The sequence below is a fragment of the Fusarium vanettenii genome, assembly GCF_000151355.1.
Source record: "Fusarium vanettenii 77-13-4 chromosome 13 genomic scaffold NECHAsca_77_chr13_6_0, whole genome shotgun sequence".
In the NCBI taxonomy this organism is placed as follows: domain Eukaryota; kingdom Fungi; phylum Ascomycota; class Sordariomycetes; order Hypocreales; family Nectriaceae; genus Fusarium; species Fusarium vanettenii.
In genome coordinates, this window is record NW_003315812.1 from 45,917 (window position 1) to 66,870 (window position 20,954).

Genomic DNA, 20,954 nt, shown 5'->3' on the forward strand with positions numbered 1-20,954 from the left:
ATTTTATACCCTATAGAGAATTAATAATAGCTAAAGAATTCACTTATCTTTTCTATTTTCATATCGCTAAGATATATAGTATACTACTCGAAATTATTACTAATCGAGGACTGCTATTTGTATCTAAGTTTTAATAAAGCCTAATAGGATATTTAGGAATTAACTATAAACTCTTTATAGTATATTATAAAGAGATAAATAAATAGATAGAATGTATAAACTAGATACTAGAATAATACCTTCGATACTATATTAACTACGAATAGACCAACTAGGTTAAAAAGCTACTAGCTACTTAGCTAGCCTATAACATAGCCATAAATAAAAGCATAAAGATTATACTAGCCTACGCTAACTTTAGGTTTATACTAGACGCTTATTAATAATCACGAGATACTATTATTAACCCCAAAGTAATCCTTACTAGCGATTAATTACGTAACCTATATAAAGAAATATAAATAGAACTTAAGTTTATTAGAAATAAAATAATAAACTATGCTAATAAGAAATAAATTAAGGGACTAACCTTCTCGGAGGAAGATATAATCTATCTTATAATAAAAAATATTAAAATAAAATAATAAAATAAAAAACTTAACTATAAATATATTAGACCCTATAAAGTTAAATAGAAAATCTTAAAATATAACTATGAATTAGACTTATTACCTAAGGTTAAGCTCTACCTAATCTTTTATATTTTATTACTTGAATTAATATAAGATATTATCTAAGTAAAAATAAATAATAAACCTAATATAAAAGTCAATAGACTAGAAGAATATATTATAGAAGCTATCCTCGATATAAGTAAGATTAACGGTAAAATAATATATTTTATTAAATAAAAGAACTACCTAGATTTAGAAAATATATAGGAACCCCTAGAATACCTTATTAGCGTATAATGCCTTCTAAAGAACTTTTATTAATACTGCTAGAGCTAGGCAAGGGGTTAAAATTAAAATCACCTAGGCTAAGAGAAGCCTAGTTAAACCCTTTAGGGTTCAGAGACTATAGCTCTTCCTAGATAGACTCTTCGCGACGACTTAGCTCCTCTGCTAGATAATCCTTACCCTTAAGACCTTAGATCCCCCGCTGGAACTTAGTAGCCCGACGCTCCTTAACTAAGTTCTTAGTTTTCCGCAACCGCGATAGGCGACCTACGGCTAATGCTATCTTTACTTATAACTCTATTAACTCCTCGTGAAGTTATAATAAGTTAGTACTAGCCTTTTCCTCGTCCTCCTCTAGTTTTTTCTCTTATAAGATTAAGCGATATATTATCCCACGTATTAATAAGAAAGGCCACCCTAAAAGAAGGAATCTAGGACTTATGAGAATTCGCGACCTACGTTCCGTCATAAGAATGACCCCGCCGCATATACTTACTATACTATAAGGAACCCTCCGTCATTAAATACTCCTTCCGGTACTTAAAATAATATAAACATAGTATATCTATAAACTCACGAGATAGTTCGATACTCGCGGCCAAAAATTAATATTCTTCGGATTTTCGATTTAGATATTTAGAAATATAGCTAGATATTTTATTAGCGCGACATCCCGAAATAATTATAGGTTTAAGTTACACCCATAGGCAAGGGAATAAGAAATAGCTACTTAAATAGCCTTATAGATAAGGCCTTAGAAGGGGAGACATTATATCACGACCTAATATATACCTAACCTCTACAATATATATAACCGCCCTATACCTAGGCATTAGCACTAATTAGAGAAAGATCACTACTAAAGTTAGATTACTATAATCTTAGGATTACTATAATCTAAGGATCACGACGATCCCAAGATAACCATAATCCCTTCATAGCCAGCTTAGTATATAATACGCACCTATATGCACTTTCCTATATAATAGCTACCTTAGCTATCAATATAACTTAGTTATACTTAATACCTTTAAGCATATTACCAGATATAATATCACACTAACCTTTAAGGCTACGCAACATAATCCAGTGCTAATATAAACCAATACGACTGGTTTATCCCTTAGGAAATATCCTCTCGTCATAGAAGGCCTTATAATATATTTAAGCAGCCGCCTAATTCTCGGCCGGATAATAAGAGAATTTATTAACTTCTAATTATTAATAGCTTCACCGGTTATATAGTCTTCTATTTCATTAACTATTATATTATATTTAATATCGTATTTTGCACCTTACCTCCGCATTCTACTTATATCCTTTAACCTCTCGATATAGGCGTTTTTTAATTCCTAAAAAATATATACTAAAAAGCTCTTTATTAGTCAATAAGAGAGGGCAACCTAGCCTTTATATAACTTACCTTTGCCGCTACTTTCTATAAATTTTATTACAAAGGCTTCTTAGCTACTTATATTATAAGAGGCTTTAAGAAAAGCAGTATCTATCCTATCACTTCTAAGCCTGCGATTATATATATCTATAAGAAGTAGCTTAAATTACATACGCCGGTCAAGCCCGCCTATACTAACCTCTTGCCTAAGGAAACACGATTCTAATAAGCTAAAGACTCCCTCGCCGCATACTCGATAAATATAGTGACATTATAAGCTCGCCGAGCCATGAGAAGCTTTAGTCGGCGAGAAAGGTACTCTTAGAATCGATTTTAATAGATAAGCAGCATAATACCTTCATTAGTAACTTCGAATCATATCTCAAGAAAGTCATAAGTAAGAGAAAGCCCGGAAAATTCATTAAACCTAATAATATATTTATTATAAGCATTAACTTTAAAGATATCAAGGAATAATATAAGGCTAAGCTCGCCGCCGCCGAGGAGAAAGAATAATACCATTAACTTCACTTAGTTAAAGCTCTCATTAAGTAAGAAAAAGACCGCTTTTTCGAGCTTTAAAAAGCTAATAAAATTACTCGCTTTAGTATAATAAGTAAGGCATAGAAATTCGAGGATTAGCTAAAGGATATAAGAAGAGAAACTAACTACCTTTCTATTAATACTAATAGCTCTAAGTTTAATAAGCTCCTTAACCAAAAGCCCAATAGCTTCATAGTCAATATTCCCGAATCATAAGAGCCCCGACGAGCTAGGCAATAAGCCTCGAAGGCGCCGAGACCGATCCTCGCGATAAACTTCCCTAAGAGCGATAACACCATCACTTTCACCGGCCTCGGTCCCTTCAACGACGAGGACGACGAAGATAAGGATACCCTCGTAGATAGAGGAGATTCTAATAATTAAGATAACACCCAGTTCGACTCGCTGCCCCCATTTATAAAGTCATCACCGCCAGCAGAAGTCATTGAAGTTATCGACCCGGATACGCCTTGCCCGAGGCAACCGCCACCACAGCTGCCGCCGCCTCACAGCCTAGGCAGCGTTGGAAGACCTTGACCGAGACCGTGAGAGTCATGAGGGCCAACTTGAACAACGATGCCGGTCAAAGTCACAGCCAAATTGGCAGCTAAGGTGACCGAGGAAGCAGCCCGGGCTGGGCGAAGAGACGGGCTCAGAAGACCCCAGGGGCGCGAAGCCTGACCCGAAAGTTGGCTGGTGGGGCCTTGACCAACGGGTAATCAAGAATAATTACAATCACGACAATAAGAACTACCTTTTGTCAAGTGCACTCAGCATCCCTGCGCGACACAACAACAGTAACAGGAACTTTAGTTACCATGCCCAAGTTGTCAAAATGCGTGTAGGGTGCGAGGTGCGGTGTAAGGGGCCCAGCCAATCAAGGAGCCAGAATCCCACTTTGACAAGAAAGTTTGATCAGGGAGTCATATTGAGAGACATCTGTCTGGTGAAAGTAGACTGTGGGGAATCACAGGGTCATGGGCCAATGGCGACGCGTTCAAACCACTTTCAGTGAAAGTGGGAGGAACGATAGAGATGTAGCATCTTTTCCGTGAAGAAATCCTAGAGCCAACGGTTAAAGAAGTACTCGTATTTCTCTTTACTGAAAACCAAGAGCATAGCGGCACGATGAAGTACTTCACTACCTGAGTGGCCGGAGATGAAATTTTCCATACTGTTGAGTGTCAGCGCTGTATAATTGTGCATATTGAGTCTGGATACTTACTTCATCCAGCCACAGAGGCCAACGCCACCCAAGATGACCCTTTCACCATTACCGTCGACGATGTCATCGCCGCTGACTTTGAGAATGCCACCAGACATTGTGGATAGGACAGAGATTTAGTGCTATGCGTGGTATGGTGTGCTGCGATGAGGTCCTGGGTTAGGAACTTCAACAGACTTGGAAAGAAGGAGATGTAGGCATGCCAATCACGCGGTCATAGGAGGCTTGGGTATTCCCAGATAAATTTGAAATTGCAACAGTGGTCGCAAGGTCTGTTCTTTATATGTGTAGAGGAAGCTCTAATTTTGCCTGAACACTGTTGCCACTTTGGAAACAAGCTACACTATCCTTTTAAGCGGCAGAATGTGGCTCTGATGCTCCGTCTAGTACATAGGACCAAATCTGTGGACGACGAGCCTACGATCGGTGATGGATTTCCCTACCCTGGAATTATTAAGTGGCCCTAGCGTTACTCTCTTTCGGCTAAAGGGATGGAATGTCGTGTCTAGGTGACAGTCCCTCCCTCGGCCGCTTTGGCGTCGGCCGCCGTTCCCATCGTAAGGCCTGTTCTTTCGTCCGCAATCAAGCCATTATTTGGTGCTCGGAGCTGTCGCCGAGCATAATTTTTGGGAGTCTTGACCCCGCCTTCTGATAAAGCAAAAAGGAGTTTGAGGTGATTATTGAAGATCTAAGTTGTGTCTACCAGTGAGGAGCACAGTAGAGGCCAGCTATATAGTACCACATCCCAGCCACCAGCAGATCGGACCATCTTAGTCATACGGTCTTAAGCTCTAAACCCCAGACATCGGCCCCAGGTTGCGGGTTGTATGTCTGTGCATTCTGGAGTGCAAAAATGAGGTGTCAGCCCCCTATGCCATTAAACGAAATAAACATCCAACTACCCATTTCCTTACGGGGCATGTACAGGCATCGACATTCCAACATGCGGACAGATAACAACACTAAGACTCTCACCACTGCCGAGCGTCCTGCAAAGGAGGCGAACTTCGACGTCGAGAAACCAGGAGAGGTACACAACGAATACCTGGCCAATGCTCAGGGGGAGGGTGATGTCGATTATTCTAGAGCCAGGACTGAGAAATATCCAGAAGAGGACAAAGTAGTAAAGAAACGAGATTAGTACAACATAGTCAGCATGAAAAGTTCTAGTGATGCCTCAAGAAGCTGACCTGATATAGCCGACCCTGTGGCTTATGTGCTGGCTCAACTACTTGGACCGAAATGCCATTGCAGTGGCAAGACTCAACGACCTCGAGGATAACCTCGGCCTGGTCGGGTGCAATACAACACGGCTGTGTCAATTTTAACCGTCGGGTATCTCCTCGGGCAAATTCCAAGCAACATGATCTTGACTTGTGTGCGTAGGAGGCTTTATGATGGCCTGGGCCCTTGTTAACGCTTTGTCGGCTCTTATAAAGGACTATACGGGCTTACTTCTCATTCGATTCTTCCCCAGAGTTGTCGAGGCCCCATTGCATATCGGAGAGCTCTATGTGCTCACAACTTTTACCTGAGAAACGAGCTCGCCGCCAGGATTAGTATTCTATACTCCGGCAATATCCTTGCAACGGCCTTTACGGGACTCATTGCTGCTGGAGTCTTTAACGGTCTTAATAAAGTTATAGGACTTGAGGCTTGGCGCTGGTTATTTACCCTACGAGGCACCATAACCTCCGTCGTCGCAGTGATTTCTTGTTTCACGCTACCCGGCGAGCCCCTAATTACCCGATGGCTCACACCGGAACAACAATAACTAGCATATGGTCGAGTATACTATGATACTGTCGGTGGGAAGCTACATAGTAGCACCTGGGCCGGGCTTAAAGATGCACTTTTCGACCCCAAAGTCTGGGCCTATATGTTTCTATAACATATATATCTTGCAATAAATGGATTTAAAAATTTCTTCCCCCCCTTTTCCCCTGAAACGTCCACTATAGGCCATCGTAGATCTAGAGATACCGTTATTATTTTACTAATACTAGTAATATAGTCAGCACTATCAGCCCGAAAGTACAATATAAGCTTAAACCCCGCGCCAGTTAAAGCTGCTCTGTAGGTTAAAGCTCATAGTCTCTACAATAGACTCGGCAGAGAAGCCGATATACACTTGATAGACCCCTGCCTCTGCCACCCAAGTTGCCTTTTCAGTATTATAATAGCTAACTACGTACTTGTCGAGACTTATAGCCAAGTTAGTACTATCCCTAGCTTCGATCTAAGGTTTTATAAAAGCTTTTAACTGCTTAAGTAGACGTCGGCTATCCATAGTAGGGGGTTAGACATAGAATTAGACCATAATCTTTCCCGAACGACTACCGCTATTGGTTACTTTGGCAGTGACTTTTATAGTATAGTCTTAAGCATAATTCTGAACTTCAGTTATAGAAGCATCGCTCAAACTGAATGATATGTAGGATAAGCCGAACCCGAAGGGGAATAATAGCTTAGGAGAGCCTGGCCTGTCGTAATAACAATAACCTACATCCAGACCCTCCTCGTACCTAATGATATCGTTATTATCGGTCGGGAAGTTTGCAAAGGACAGGTTATCTTCCAACTTTCGCGGCTAAGATATGGGAAGCCTTCTAGAAGGATTGACTTACCCCGTCACGAGTCTGGCGATAGCGTGGCCGCATTCTTAGCCGGGAAACTAGCATTGTAGTAATCCAGCTATTATGTCGATAAAGGGACTAACATCCACCGGCGAGCCAGAATAGTTAATGACGACTATCTGGGAATTAGCCTTGGCTACCGCGGATATAAGCGAATACTAGTCTAAAGTTAGATCTATTGTTTCGCGATCGTACCCTTCTAACTCAATTTCGCTTATAGTTCCAGTAAAAACCAGAGCGATATCAACTTTCAAAGCCGCTTATGCTGCCTTCTAGATCCTTTCATTAATATCGACATGCTCGAAGTATTGAACACCTAAGCCCTAGATAATAGCGCCTCTAATGGTTCTCGCAAGTATATCTGGTTCCATGGCCCACGATTCGAGCCTAAACCTGTAGAGTCTTCCAGCTTCAAGATATTATGTAAAGCGTCGCTCAAACTTAGACCTGAAGAAGTAGAATACTTCTCGCTAGAGGTGTTAATCTTATTCTCGATGGAATACCTTATCGTTATCGATATATAGCGTGGCAGTCCCGGTAGTGAGCACGGATATTATATAATGCCCGGATATTCTAGGCGTCAAATTAAAGGTCATCCGCGTACAATAATCCGGGTCCAAGTAATCTAGCCATCTCTCTTTGATCATATACTTAGTCTTCTCGAGGAAGACTTCTTTCACCTGATTGTGGCCAATACTAGAGCTATTAAACCATTCTAAGTAAACCGGTTTCAACCTATCCTCGACCTCAACTACAGGCAATATAATGTCCAGATCCGGAAGTGGAACGGCGTTGAAAACTAGCACCCCGGGCTCATACTAAAACTTTACCCCCGCTTCTTTCAATCCAGTCAGGGGAGTAACTTTTCGAGCAATATCGACTTATACGCTTCCGCCTCCTATAATCGTGGGAACCGCGGCGTGTTAACCAATAACAACCACTTTGGCGTCTTTGTCAAGTAGCAATACAATACCCTCGCTCTTTAGAAGAATAGCACCCTCAGCCGCGGACTATGCGATGAACTCGTTATAGTTACTGTCCATAAGAGCCTTTTCTGGGGATTCCGAAGGATCTTTAAACCGTCCAAGGCATTCCAAAAGCTCAAGAACTCATCGTGCACTCTTATTAATAGTTTTTTAGGTGATGTCGCCACTTAAAATAGCCTCCAGAACTTTCTGGCCCCGCATCTTAGTAGGGCCAGGCATCTCCAAGTCTAAACCTGCATTGACGCCCTCAACCGTGGAGTAAATCCCTACCTAGTCTGACATAACTAGACCCTCAAAGCCCCACTCATCCCGCAGGATGTCTTAAAGGAGGTGAGGGTCGTCCGCGCAGTATGTCCCGTTGATACGGTTATATCTTAGCGAGAATAAGCACTTTAAAGGAATATATTACACAATCGGTCGAACCTATGAAGTTATGAGGCACCAGGGATCTGCTAGCTTAATAATTAGCTAAAACGGCAAGAAGTAAATTTCCCTTAGAGTCCTCTCGTCGACCTCGGCTAAGAGAAATCGCCTGCGCTTCTCGACGTCATTAGCGATAAAATGCTTAGGGGTAGCAGCTACGCCGACAGATTGGGATCCTAAAAAGAAAGATGATATATTTATGGTTGCTTAATAATATTGGCCTTTGAATCGGCTTACCTTTGACATATGTAGCGCCGAGTGTGCCTAAGGCCCACGGATCTTCGGAGAATGTTTCATAGTTATGGCCGGCTATATGCAAATAAGCCCCATCATATTAACGCAAAGAGAAAGCCAGAGGCCTTACCTATCGGGGATCTGATCATATTGACTGTGGGAGCTAGCAATATCTTAGCTGACTTTAAAAGCGCCTTAAGAGCAATGTAGCGCCCTATCTGGAAGGCAACATCGGTATCGAATGAGGCGCCTAAGCATGTCGAGCAAGGAAAACAGGTAGCCTTAACGCTACTCACGTAACTTTCCCCTCTTGCGCCATTTGGACCATCACTGGACTAAACGAACGCAAAACAAGTCAGGACGTAGGGCTTCCCAGGAGTCATTCTGACACGTACCTTTACATTAGGTACCAAGACCTTACCGTCCCGCAGGATAGTGGGTATTCGCCACCAGTCTACTGCTAATAACAGTAATACTTTCTCTTCAAGAGAAAGTTATTAGAGAATCACCTCCACTCGAGATTACGACGTCATAATAGGGATGGTTACGCGGGAGCTGAGAAACATAGATATACCATAGATACAAGTAATCTAAGGTAAGAAAAAACCACAGGTATATCGACTTACTACTCGGCTTAACCAGGTCTTCTTCCACCTTTTAAACTAAGAGGGCACTCTCCTAAATATTTATAAATAAGCTAAGAAAGCTAATCCATACCTCGGAAACCAACGACCTCGGCCTCGGCCTCGGCCTCCGCCGCCGAAAAACGCCATTTTCGGTATCAGCCTCCGTTCACAAGTTATCCCCACATTATTATACGGAGTACTAGAGGCCCCCACAAGTACCGCAAGTCATAAACCAAATAAGGAATATATCTCAACTAATAGTGGATTAGGCCACATTACTCGCCACGGAACAAAAGTCTCGCGCCACAAGTAGTCTCAAGGTTAGTCTGTCGGTCCGAGGTAGTGAATAATTACGGCGCCGAGGATCAAGCCGCCCATTTGGCGGGGGAAAAAAGGAAAAAAAAAACTCTCCGACTTTTTCATATCAAGCAAGGTCAACCATCTCCTCAACGCAGAAAACAGGTAAGCCTCAGTCTCCATGTCATGCCACAAACCAGGTTCGGCAATCAAGTCCGTCACCAAAAGGCATCCATCTCCGCGGATTAACCCAAACCCATAGACCCCGCATTAGATCTAAGGCGACAATATCAATCTAGGGTAAAAAGCTAGAGGATATAAGATGGGTTATTCATTCGCTCTTTCCACAACCATGCAAACGCAACCACCATCATCTATCTAATCCTAACCTACCACTTCATCCTCGCCATAGCAACTTACGACTCTAAGACCATCAACCATACTAAAGACCAAGCTTCGATTAATCATACTGATAAAAAGCCGAGGGAAATAGCTTACGAGTATATGGCCGAGAAAGAGAGGGGAGAAGAGGTAGACTACTCCGGTGCCAGGCTTGTCCTAAGCGAAAAAGAGAGGAAGCTTGTTAAGAAGTTAGATTGGTACATTATGGTAAGCCACCATCCCCGTCACCGCCAAGTTCCTCAATTTACTCGGGTATACCAGCCGACCCTCTAGTTCATATACTGGTTCAACTACCTAGATCGCAATGCCATCGCCGTGGCAAGGCTTAATAATATAGAGGCTGACCTTAAACTCCATAGTACACAATATAATACAGCAGTTTCGATCTTGATGATCAGTTACCTCCTTAGACAGCTTCCGAGCAACATGATCTTAACCAGGGTCCCTCCCTCCTTATATATGGGTAGCTTCATGATCGCATAGGCTATCATAAGTGCCTTGATAGCTATTACCAAGGACTATACTAGCCTCGTCCTTTTACGATTCTTCCTAGGTATAGTAGAAGCGCCTTTCTACCCAGGAGCACTCTAGATTCTAACCATCTTCTATACGAGAAAAGAACTAGCCACCAAGATCAATATCTTATACTCAGGCAACATTCTCGCCACAGCTTTCGCCGGTCTCATTACTACTAGTATATTCAATAGGCTCGACAATATAGCTAGTATTTCCAGGTGGCGTTAGTTATTCATTCTTCAAGGTACCATCACCTTCGTAATTACAATCATCTCATATTTCACGCTACCAAATAAACCACTAAACACAAGGTAGCTAACGCCAGAAGAACGCCAACTTACGCATAACCATATTGCATCTAATACGGTCGGTAGACGACCACAGAGCAGCACGTAGGCAGGACTCAAGGAAGCACTTAAGGATCCTAAGGTCTAGATCTTTATGTTCTTACAGCATATACATCTCGCTACCAATAGCTTCAAAAACTTCTTTCCCACAATTATCAAAACGCTCGGCTTTAACACCACCATCACACTAATCCTTACATGCCCCCCCTATCTCATCGCAGGCGCCATCTCGATCTATTAGTCTTACTCATCGGGCAAACACAACAAGAGAACTTGGCATATTACTATTACCAAGGTTATAGCTATCACAGGGTTTATTTTAGCGTATGCAACCCTTAACATACCCGCCCGGTATATCGCCATATGCATCTTTACCATTAGCACATATAGTATAAACTCGATCATACTCGGATAGGTCGGAAACACTTATGGTGAAACCAAGGAAAAGAAGGCCTCAGTGCTCGCTATCATTAACATATATGCCAGCATTAGCTTCACCTAGACCGCAGTAAGCAAACTACTCTATTATTTCCATCTCAGATCTAGCTAACCGACCCATAGTACCTTTAGCCATCCTCTAACGAACCGCGCTATATTATCGCAATATCTAGCAGCGCGGGGTTCTCTATGGCTATTATTGCTAGTACTTAGTTTATAAGATGGCTCCTAAAGCGGGAAAATAAAAAGATTCGATAAAGCAGCAATAAGGCAACGCTCTTTTATGCGTACTAAACCTATATTATATTAGTAGTAGGATTAAGCATTTTAAGCCAGGGTGGACATAGGTTAAGAATGCTATTATATAACCTACTATGGCACTGAGTATGCTGGAAGGTTTAAAGGTCAGGTAAACGATAGTAAGTAGCAGTAGGATATTAATTTATTACTATCTCAAGTGCGGGGTACTATAGCCTATAGGTTTTATTGAAGCATGCAGCTGGATTACCAAGTACAGTTGTTTCCTAAGGCTCATTGATATCATACCTAGCCTACGACACCTACTCTTCTATTCCCAATTGCCACCTACTCCTATTTATTGCCTATCCCCTGTAAATTCCCTTGGCTAACTACATCAGGTGCGCAACAGTAGATCATTAGACATCCCAGGGCAAGACAGCCAGCGACGAGGTAGAGCAAAATTCTCCATAAACGAAGTACGCGGGTTTAGGGAAATACAACAAATTTCTAGTCTATCTATACATAAACGAGGGAAAATCTATGCTCTCAGCCAGCTTAATACAACATAGCCCTATTAAAACACCCTAACCATTAGCCCACATTACCACGGCTACAGATTCGCTCACTTATCCATCCCTTGCAGCTCATCAAGAGCCAAGTGCGCCTTCTTAGTATCGGTGATCGAGGGTCAACCACTCTTATTTATACTATCAACATCAACAACCTACCTATCCACTCGACAGTACCCATCCCACCAGCTTCTACACTTACCATTACGGGCTTCCACTCCTTATTCATCCCTTACCAAACCTAAGCAACCACCAATCCCTATCAAAAAGCCTTCAAGAATCCAAGCCAGAGAATCAACAAACGGGAACCTAATCCGCCAGAACTACATCTCGGCCATTTCTTATCGGCTAATCTATGGACTAGAGAACAAGATCCGGGTCTTATCAACCACGTTAGTTTCGAGCCCATTCCCCCCAACTCCACGAGATAAATCATGCCAGCAGTTACAGTATGCCATACCTGGGATGACTAGGTATAAGAGAAAAGATAGACGCTATCTTACGACCTCAAAATTGAGTAAGTCGACGGTCCGGGCAATAAATCTGGTGGAAAACCGATCTAAATCAGCATTCAATCGTAACTAAATTAAAAAGTCGAGGCCATGAAGCATGGAAAGATTCTGCTTTCTTCCATCCTATCGAAGTTGTACAAAAATTCACAGACATAACCCGCTCCGTAGCCCACGGATGGCTGAGTGTTAGGAGACTATTGCAAACTAGTATTAAAATCCATAAAAGTCATTTTGGTTCGTGTCCTTCGTCATTCTTCTTCTGATGAATTTTTGAATGTCGACGCAGATTTGACAAGACTGAAAAAGCGCGCCCGCATCCAGAGAACTGGCACCGAAATGCTATCAATAACTTAGCATGCTTTTCAATAAACCACGGATGATAAGATAACGCACGTTTCGTCCCCGTGTGGCTATGCATATGAGTATGCAACGAACTCGGCCGTGAAAATCGTCTCTGACAGACCCGACACACGTGGTTTCTTTCCCTGCGCCGCTGGGCGGGAACTCTGGGGCGAGGCGTCGTGGTAGAGGAAACCAAGAGTTCCCGGGCTTCATCGATCGGCGTTTGTAAAGCTAAATTGCCTGCAGCCATCTGTTGTTAGCGCACTAGTTGGAAAAGAGAAACATGGAAACGTTACTGTTTCTAATAGGGTACGAGGAGAAAGTCTCAGCTTGACTACTTGGTGCATAGTTGACCTTCAATGTGCGTTAGCAGAGAGCGAGACGTTTACGGCGAGACTGCGACACTGCGCTGTGGCTTCCATTACGCAGCTGGGTAGGGCGTATCAGTTTGAAAGGTGATTGCTGGTCGAACTCACCTTTCTTACGGGAAACCTTTGTTCCCCTGAAGATGGGTATGTTGGATGAACTGAGTCGAAGTTCACGTGATGTTGCCATGATGGATAGACCCACTGGCTTCCACTCAACGTTTGCGGGTTTCCGAGGTCGACAGTCTCAACTTGCGCATATTTTTCACGGGAAACGCGTTCGATCGTCGAGTTTATGAAGATCGGAGGACGCAAAGCGCTGGGGAAAACGGAGCCCATGGTGAGATATTGAGGGATTAGAATAATAGTAGAGTATTGCTCAAGGAAAGGAAGCTTGTGGATAGTATATCGTTATCAAGAGGGAGTTGTGAAGAGTGAATAGACTCTTTGGTCACAGACTTGACAAGCCTCTCTATCCTTAATCACTTTTCCAATTATACTTAATCTCCTGGAGCTTCATACCCAGTTTCAACTGGGAAAGAAATGGTGGACCCCAAACACGAGAAACAAGACAAACTATCCTGAGATTGGAAAAGGCTCTGGAGATGCCGCGGCTCCATCTTGATAATGGGGCCAGCTGACGTCAGACTCGTACGTGAATGTCATCTACTTTGACCTAGCCTACTAAATAGGGGTAGACGTCTGTTGAGCAATCGACACCCCCCACAATCACCTGTCAAAACCCGGTTAATATGAGTGCCTTACCGTAGGCGTCGGAGCCGAACGATGGAGATACCCTGATGTCCTTCCAGGATTAGACATGGATATTATCTTAGCTGGGCGATCCGGGCGACAATGGCACCCAATGATGATCGCCTCGCCTTCGAATAAGACCCTGGACGGGAAGCGTCCAGCTTGAAGAATGAAGCCTCACTTTAACTATGCCATCTGCAGCTTACTTCCCGGTGCCCTTCTCCTGTCGGACCGACTCGACTTTCGTCGTTCTCTTGAAGAGTCAAAATGAAACGGCTACAAACAGAGGAGGAAATCCCACAATCTTCAACACGCAACTGTACGGATATTTCCTTTCCCTTGAGATGCTGGATTGCGCCCGCGCTATCCTCGATGCGGAGAGTAGCATCCCCGTCCCGGTGGTGCCGGACGATCCAACAATCCACCCCTGGACGAATCTGGAACTTCAGATACCAGTCACTCCAAACCCGCCGACAACTTACTGGATAGTGACCTGCTCTACAATTGGTTCTGCATCTTTTGGGAGATCTTCAGTTCCTCAGACGTTGGCGAAGGAGCCAACATCCCGTCTCGTCATGGGCCTCTTATCCAGGTATTCTTTTCTCAGAGACGCTGTCCCCAATTCTTGCCCTCAAGCTGACTCTAAGCCGACAAGACAGGACTCGGAGACCTGGGTCGACAGCAGACCACTGACAATCAACGCTCTCTTCAACGATTTCTCGGTCATCTTGGCGAGCTGGCGAAACGCAATCACTCACAACACTTGGAAATGCTCCGATCCTCTCGACTTTGGACGTAGCAGCTCGTGCTTTGACACTTTTACCACTTACCAGGGTTCTGTGATCAAAGCGGCATCACCGTCGGCATTTCCGACCGAAGCGTTTTCAGCCCCGGCTAGCCTCAACGTAGCGTTCGGTATGCTAGATGGGACGATTTGACAAAAGTTCTCAATAGCAGCGACTTAAATGGCAAAGGTTCCATCGGCCCTACTCCCCAAGGTAGTAACTTCGGGGTTAGAAGCTGAGCTTGTTATTTGTTCTGGTATTGGCGACTTTCAAGGACCAAGTCTTGGCATCTACAGAAACCGTACACGTGGTTTCTTCAAAGGGGAGATAATCAATTGTTTTGGCGCCTGATTCCGATGCTTCTTCCGTGCGTGCAATTAAAAATTCTATTATAAAGCTGCAAGTTTGTGTAGTAAAGAGTAAAACCTCTTCTCGACAAACTACGGGACGATGCACCCTGACAATGGCACTGGAGTGCTTCCGAAGCTTGGCTGCGCTCGAACCGACATGCATTCTTCCACTCGGCCCGACAGAGGTCTAAGTCATGCTGATCTTGAAATCGTTCAAGTGGTGACTCTAAAGTAGCTTCGCACTTCCAGAATAGCTACCTTCCTGATTGATCCTTTCTGCATATCCGCCTCTATCCCCATGTTTACATGAATGATGAACCTAACATTCTGGCAAGCCCACATCGGGTGATTAACCTCTGTTCGCAATATCTCGCTCGTATTGACATGGACCCGCAGCGACTTGCAAAGCGTCGGAACTGAAGCCAAACTGGGAAGATGAAGTATAAAAGGTAGCCCATGGACGCTCTAATATGTGTAGACGGCTAGTAGTTACACCCAGCAGCCTACAGAGGGCATCAAATATACCACGCCGTCTTTTCTGTATTCTCTCCCACAATGAAGCTCATCAGTACCGCTCTCCTCGGTGTTCACACCTTGACTCGGCTAGTTTATGCAGCTGCCGTGCCAGACGCCGACGGGAATAACCTCTTCGGCTCAGCTGCCCGGCGGGAGCTTGCGTCGAAACCCCCAGCAATCTTAAAGCCGTTGCCCCATTTTTCGCTTGCCCCTGCTCGTCTCCAGAGCCTGAAAGATGACAAGGCCGCTCTCAGCCATGCCATCTCCCTTGGTTACGGCGCCGAGGACATGACGGCATCCATCGACGTCACCTTGACGCGACCCGCCGTTGTTCTCGAGGACTTGTCAGGTCTCGGCTCCGTCAAGTGCTCCGGCTCCGAGATAGCCTTGACCTTCACTGACAGCGCGATTTTTGAGGCTGCCTCAACAACTTGGCCAAAGTCAGACTTTGTCATTGTCACCTACTCGCCAGACGGAGCATGCAACGGACCCGACGAGCGCGGTTTCTATACCGTCAGCAGCGAAGACCTAGATGCAGAGGCTTTGACGATTCATTTGGAAGTCAAGGCATCTTCCCTCGAGGAACAATCCAAGAGTTCCACTATCAACTTTCAAACTGGCTTGGTTCCCTCCAAGCGTGACATTTCGGCAACAATATCAGCTGACCTCGCTGGCACCTTGGTTGACACTGACTACCTCACCCTGGTCGCCGAGCAGGCCCTCTTCGAGAGCACAATTCGCCTTAAGGGTCGTTTGGATCTCGATATCCTGGCAAGGAAGGCCAAGGCGGTTGAGCTCGATATCGACTATTCGGCCCTCGTTAATCTCAACCTCTCGGCATCTGTGGCAGGGGAATTCTCCACCGATCTGCTAAACTACAATCCCCTAGCTGTCTCCGTCTCAGCCTTCTCTATCCCAGGAATCATTGAAGTTGGCCCAATCGCCGGGTTTGCTCTCGGCATCGAGTTCGGCGCAGGAGGCACTCTCAACGCAACCTTGGGCGTAGCTGGTGGCATCGAGAACGGCAAAGTCCATCTCGATCTGCTCGACTCAACCAAGACGGCTACCAGTGGCTGGACCCCGAGTGTCAAGGTTGCTTCTGACGTCGATGCCCTCGCTGCCCTTCAGCTCAACCCATTCATTGAGCTAACCCTTGCCGTGGGAATCAAGGCTTTCAACGGTATTCTCGACATTTCGGCGGGCTTTGATATTCAACCCAAGATCATCAACGCATTTTCAGTTAATGGGGACGTTGCGTTTGATAGCGCTTCTGGAATCAAGTTTAACCCACCCGCTGCGGGAGAGTGCAACAACGGTGCTTGGTTTGCTAGCACCTTTGATATGGATATTGATGCGTTTATTTCCCCCTTTTACAGAAAGACTCTGTTTGATGTCAACCAGCCTATTTACAAGAGTCAGTGCTGGACTATCGCGGGATGATTTTGAGGGCGAAAGATTGCCTACTAGAACTAAATTGGTCCGAGCGAAGGGCTGCCGTATCTAGTTTGATGGAAGAGTTGGCTTGAAGATGTGGGTAAAGAATTTGGCAAGATCTGTACCTGCTTGGTTACTCTTCGTTTCCGACATAATTCCTGATTATGTCTACTCTTCGTTTAGTCTTCATACATTCTTGCAGGGTTATTATATATAGCACATTTTACTTTATACACAAGCCTTGCGTTTGTTTTGTCTTTTGCGTCTTGTGTCGACTCTTCGTACAACTCGGCTGGAGTCATCATAGAGTGAACTATGAAGTATCCAGAGTCTGAATGCTGTTCTTGTAGGTTCTATGGAAGTTGTCTTCGTGCTAGAAGGGGTTCTTCAACCACCGAAGAGTTGGCGAGAACCCGCAGCCCATCCATGGGGTTTGCGGGCCTGAGGTATTGCGGAGGCCGACTGATCTCGGTCAATTGTCTAGAAAGGGCTTAGATACTTACCCTAGTGCCTACACGGAACCGATCTGCACATCGTTATCCACAGACCTTTGTGAACGTACGGAGGTACTTGAAGTTTGTTTTTGCCTTTAATCACACGCTTCTTTTCTCGCGCGGTGTTTCGTGTCGTCCAAAAGGCAAGACAGGAGGATCCCGTGGGCACCGAACGCTGCAGTCAACTGGAACCGGGGTTTTGCAAGAGCTGAGGGATGGCAGTTTCGGCTTCATCGACCACCTTGTCTCCCCTGGTCTTGCTTATAGATAACGAATACGCAGTTGCAATTGCCCTAAGTCCCCTGCTTTCGATTAGGGAGGGACTGTTGCCGATGGTGTGTCAGTAAGGGCTGTATAATTGAGATGCTGCGTCGATGAGGTGGAACTGTACCTTTGGATGAGATTCGATTTCACATGAATACACCCGTACTGCTCGAAAAATCGCGCGCACGCGCCCTGAAGTTCACGCCCTGAAGAGATATCACAGACTCTAAGCCTGGGGAGATCATTACATTGTCTTTCACGCCAGAGAGATTATCTGCTCGATCGAATTGTCCCGCTCCACCATGAGTCACCTCAGCCTTCCTACAAGAAGACTACCGGCTGTCTGTACCTTGTCGAGTCCTACTTCCCAGCATTCCGCATACATGTGCCTCTAACTTCTTCCAGTTCTTCCCTCTGTCCGTGATCAAGGAACAAGATCATCATTACGCTTATTGCTCAGGTCGGTTACAGTCGAACTCACCCAACGCTGGCACCATCCTTGCGGCGTTGGCGAATCTCACCTACCACACCCCGCACTTTTCTGCCCGTGTCCATTGACCTCCATGTCGCGTCGCATTGGGTCGAAGCCGCATTGGTCTCCGCCGATCATCCTGTTTTTGGGTTACGCTTTAGCGTTCGCGGCAGAATGACTAGATTGGGGCTGCTTTTCTGGCCTCTTGGGCAAGGCCCCGCATCTACGGCTACTGTACTCTGTATGCCTTCGCGCTTGCCAGGCTGTCATTGACGCCATGGGAACTTTACGAAGTACTAGAAAATAGCTACATTGAAGGTTGCGGTCAAGGGCCCCGCTTTGACCCTTGCGACTTGACGGGCTAAATTGTTCTAACAACGCTGGCTCCAATTTGGAGCTGCTTGAGAACCCCACAACCCACTTGAACAACGTTAATAAAGCCCTGTCAATTTAAGCCGAATCGAGTGGAGAGCTGCATCACAGGCACCCCCGGTCCTAGTTCTCACAGCCCCTGGCATCACGCCGGTTGGTGTGGAACCCCTTAGCCTCCTCACCTGACAATTGAGCAATGAGTGACAATGTCACAACTGACTGCAAGGGTTTACCAAGGAAGGAAAATGCTCCGTGTCGGAAACGGCATCAAAGCGTTGCGAATGTTCTTCTGTTCTCATTAGTACGCAGTGTCACAAACACATCCGTTTGTCCGACGAAGATGAATTCGAACTCAGTGGCTGATTTCAGCTCAATGACTTCGTAGCTCTACAATAGGATTCGTATTCGCAAGGGAGGTCCAACCTATTAATTTCAGTATCCTTCATCAAGTTGTTTCGTAAATCAAGTAATTTTGTCTCCCCTCAGCTCAAATAATAGCTCTAGCCAGCACACAGGGCATAGTGATTTCTTCAAAGATAGCCAGAGCTAATAGTGGATGACTTACGTAGGCATTCGAAAACAAGAAGGACGATACCACATGGGACGAGAGACGTTTGTGACGCGCATTAAGTGGCCGGAGAGCGATTGGCCTGTCATCGACGCCATCAAGGTTCACCTTCGGTATCTCGGAAAAGAAGCCCAGAGAGTCTTGACACATATCCACCCCACTATTAGCCTAATCTATAGAATAGGGTGGTTCTTCTTTCACTACTTCCCACCTCCATACATCAGGCTGTGACCGCAAAACTCACAAGGTAATTTACGCGAGCCCGACTGCTTAGCTAGCAAGCCATATTACGAGGTATAGAATGTCTCTCTCGCTGTCTACTGGGGCCTCTGTTTTCTTCTTCAATGGCCAGGAAAGTCCTCTCAAGGCATATCGACGGGGCACAATGATCTGCTTCTCTTGACGTAGATGTTTGATTACGGACCATACCGGCATCAGCTGGCCGAAACCGAGCTTGGAGATGTGCTAGGCCACTAAGCTTATTCAGCCAGGAACAAAATGGACCAAGCATGTGTGTAAGACGAGGATAAGATGAAACCGGGCTATATTCGTGGATGTTATCTACCAATATACTAGCACAATATTGACATTCTCCTTGTAACGTCCCTCTCTGACCCCACTAAGGCAATTTTCCATTGAGCCTGCTCCGAACCCAGACTCCCAGTCGAGGACGCACGTAGCTTCCATCCAAACCCGCAAATCTTCTTCCCCTGGTGTATCAAGCTTGGTACTTGTTAATTTGCTCAATGAGGAACTCAGGAGCTTCGCGACGCGCCTCACTCAGGTAAAACAGATGAGGAATCGTAATACTAAGTTCACCCTCGCAAACTGCATCGCCATCGTTACAGAACACTCGAAGGCGGTCGGCGGGATAGTTAGGAATGCGACCGTTGTTCTGTTTATTCTTGGTGTAGCCGAAGAGAATCACGCCAGCAATCTTGCCACGGATAGTTGGGTTCAGGTCACGGATGGACGCGGCGACCAGGGCCGCACCTTGACTATAATCACCATATCAGTATGGCTCCCGTCCAAATGTGTCAAAGGACTTCTGTACTAACCTCCAGCCTCCAGAAACAAGCGTAGCATTAGGGCATTTTTTATCAGCAAGCTCGAAGAGACCGATCATCTCCTGAATAGCCTCTGGGCTAGTTCCATCGGGCAGTCCATTGTCGCCAATGGCGGCAGAGTAGTCTCCCCCAACTCCTTGGGTCCAGACTTGGTCTTCGCCAAGCACAGTTTTGATACCATCACCGACAAGGCCCCCTAAGAAGCCCTAGGATATGTCAGTAGGTTTCAACACACTTATAACGGGTAGTCTCATGGGTAGTCTTACCAGGTTTCCGAACTCCAGGGAGCCACGAGCATACACCAAGATTGCGCTGGGACAAGAACCCGCGTCCCCGTCGAGCAGCTCATCACTCGAGAAGAGAGCTCGAGTGGTAAGACTGCCATCATTGGCCGCGGCATCGAGTGGAAGGGCCCTGGAAAGGCCCGCCAGCAGAGCAACGAAGGGGAGGAACTTCATCTTAGTGATTTCCGATTGAGGGCAACTTGAAAAAGATTAACTAGCAATTGAACAATGTGATGAGGCGTGGCGGATTGAGGATCATGGTATTCTGCGACGACGGGTGCTGGACTTGGGGGATAGTTATATGCATGCTGGTCTTGCCTGAGAGGGCACGGCATCTGATCGTAAAGCCCAAGCGTTATTATCTTTCACAAAAGACCTCTCTCGGTCCCCGAATAGGAAAGTAAAGGTCTCCAAGACGGAAAGCGCTCTTTCGGGGTCGCCGAGTGATCCACATGATAGCATGTTACCTTGCCAGTCTCTCGAATCTCTGCAAGATACTAGCAAAGCCCTGTTTCCTTGACCTCATTTCCAAACACGAGGTTCAGTCGGAATCTGCCAGGGTCATAGCAAACCGCCTATCGAAGGACAAACATTTAGCCAAC

General features: G+C 45.2%; 5 protein-coding genes across 5 annotated transcripts; 3 read left to right on the top strand and 2 right to left on the bottom strand.

The window, feature by feature from the left end:
* Positions 1–5,003: 5,003 nt before the first annotated feature.
* NECHADRAFT_88341 (uncharacterized protein) lies at positions 5,004–5,388 on the top strand (the record flags this gene model as incomplete). The annotated part of the gene is made up of 2 exons (XM_003040161.1): positions 5,004–5,180; positions 5,260–5,388. The coding sequence occupies 2 exons, from the start codon at positions 5,004–5,006 to the stop codon at positions 5,386–5,388; spliced, it is 306 nt and encodes a 101-aa protein (XP_003040207.1).
* A 2,762-nt stretch (positions 5,389–8,150) lies between these two features.
* Positions 8,151–8,833, bottom strand: NECHADRAFT_55015 (uncharacterized protein; the record flags this gene model as incomplete). The annotated part of the gene is made up of 4 exons (XM_003040171.1): positions 8,151–8,281; positions 8,343–8,414; positions 8,470–8,674; positions 8,735–8,833. Coding segments are annotated over 4 exons (507 nt in total), but the record flags the coding sequence as incomplete, so codon positions are not given.
* A 5,101-nt stretch (positions 8,834–13,934) lies between these two features.
* On the top strand, positions 13,935–14,770 carry NECHADRAFT_88342 (uncharacterized protein; the record flags this gene model as incomplete). The annotated part of the gene is made up of 2 exons (XM_003040162.1): positions 13,935–14,661; positions 14,721–14,770. 2 exons carry the CDS (start codon positions 13,935–13,937, stop codon positions 14,768–14,770), a joined length of 777 nt encoding a protein of 258 aa, XP_003040208.1.
* An 888-nt stretch (positions 14,771–15,658) lies between these two features.
* Positions 15,659–16,828, top strand: NECHADRAFT_4238 (uncharacterized protein; the record flags this gene model as incomplete). The annotated part of the gene is made up of 1 exon (XM_003040163.1): positions 15,659–16,828. A coding segment is annotated over one exon (1,170 nt), but the record flags the coding sequence as incomplete, so codon positions are not given.
* Positions 16,829–19,719: 2,891 nt separating this feature from the next.
* NECHADRAFT_55040 (uncharacterized protein) lies at positions 19,720–20,526 on the bottom strand (the record flags this gene model as incomplete). The annotated part of the gene is made up of 3 exons (XM_003040172.1): positions 19,720–19,999; positions 20,060–20,274; positions 20,335–20,526. The coding sequence occupies 3 exons, from the start codon at positions 20,524–20,526 to the stop codon at positions 19,720–19,722; spliced, it is 687 nt and encodes a 228-aa protein (XP_003040218.1).
* Between the last annotated feature and the right edge of the window lie 428 nt (positions 20,527–20,954).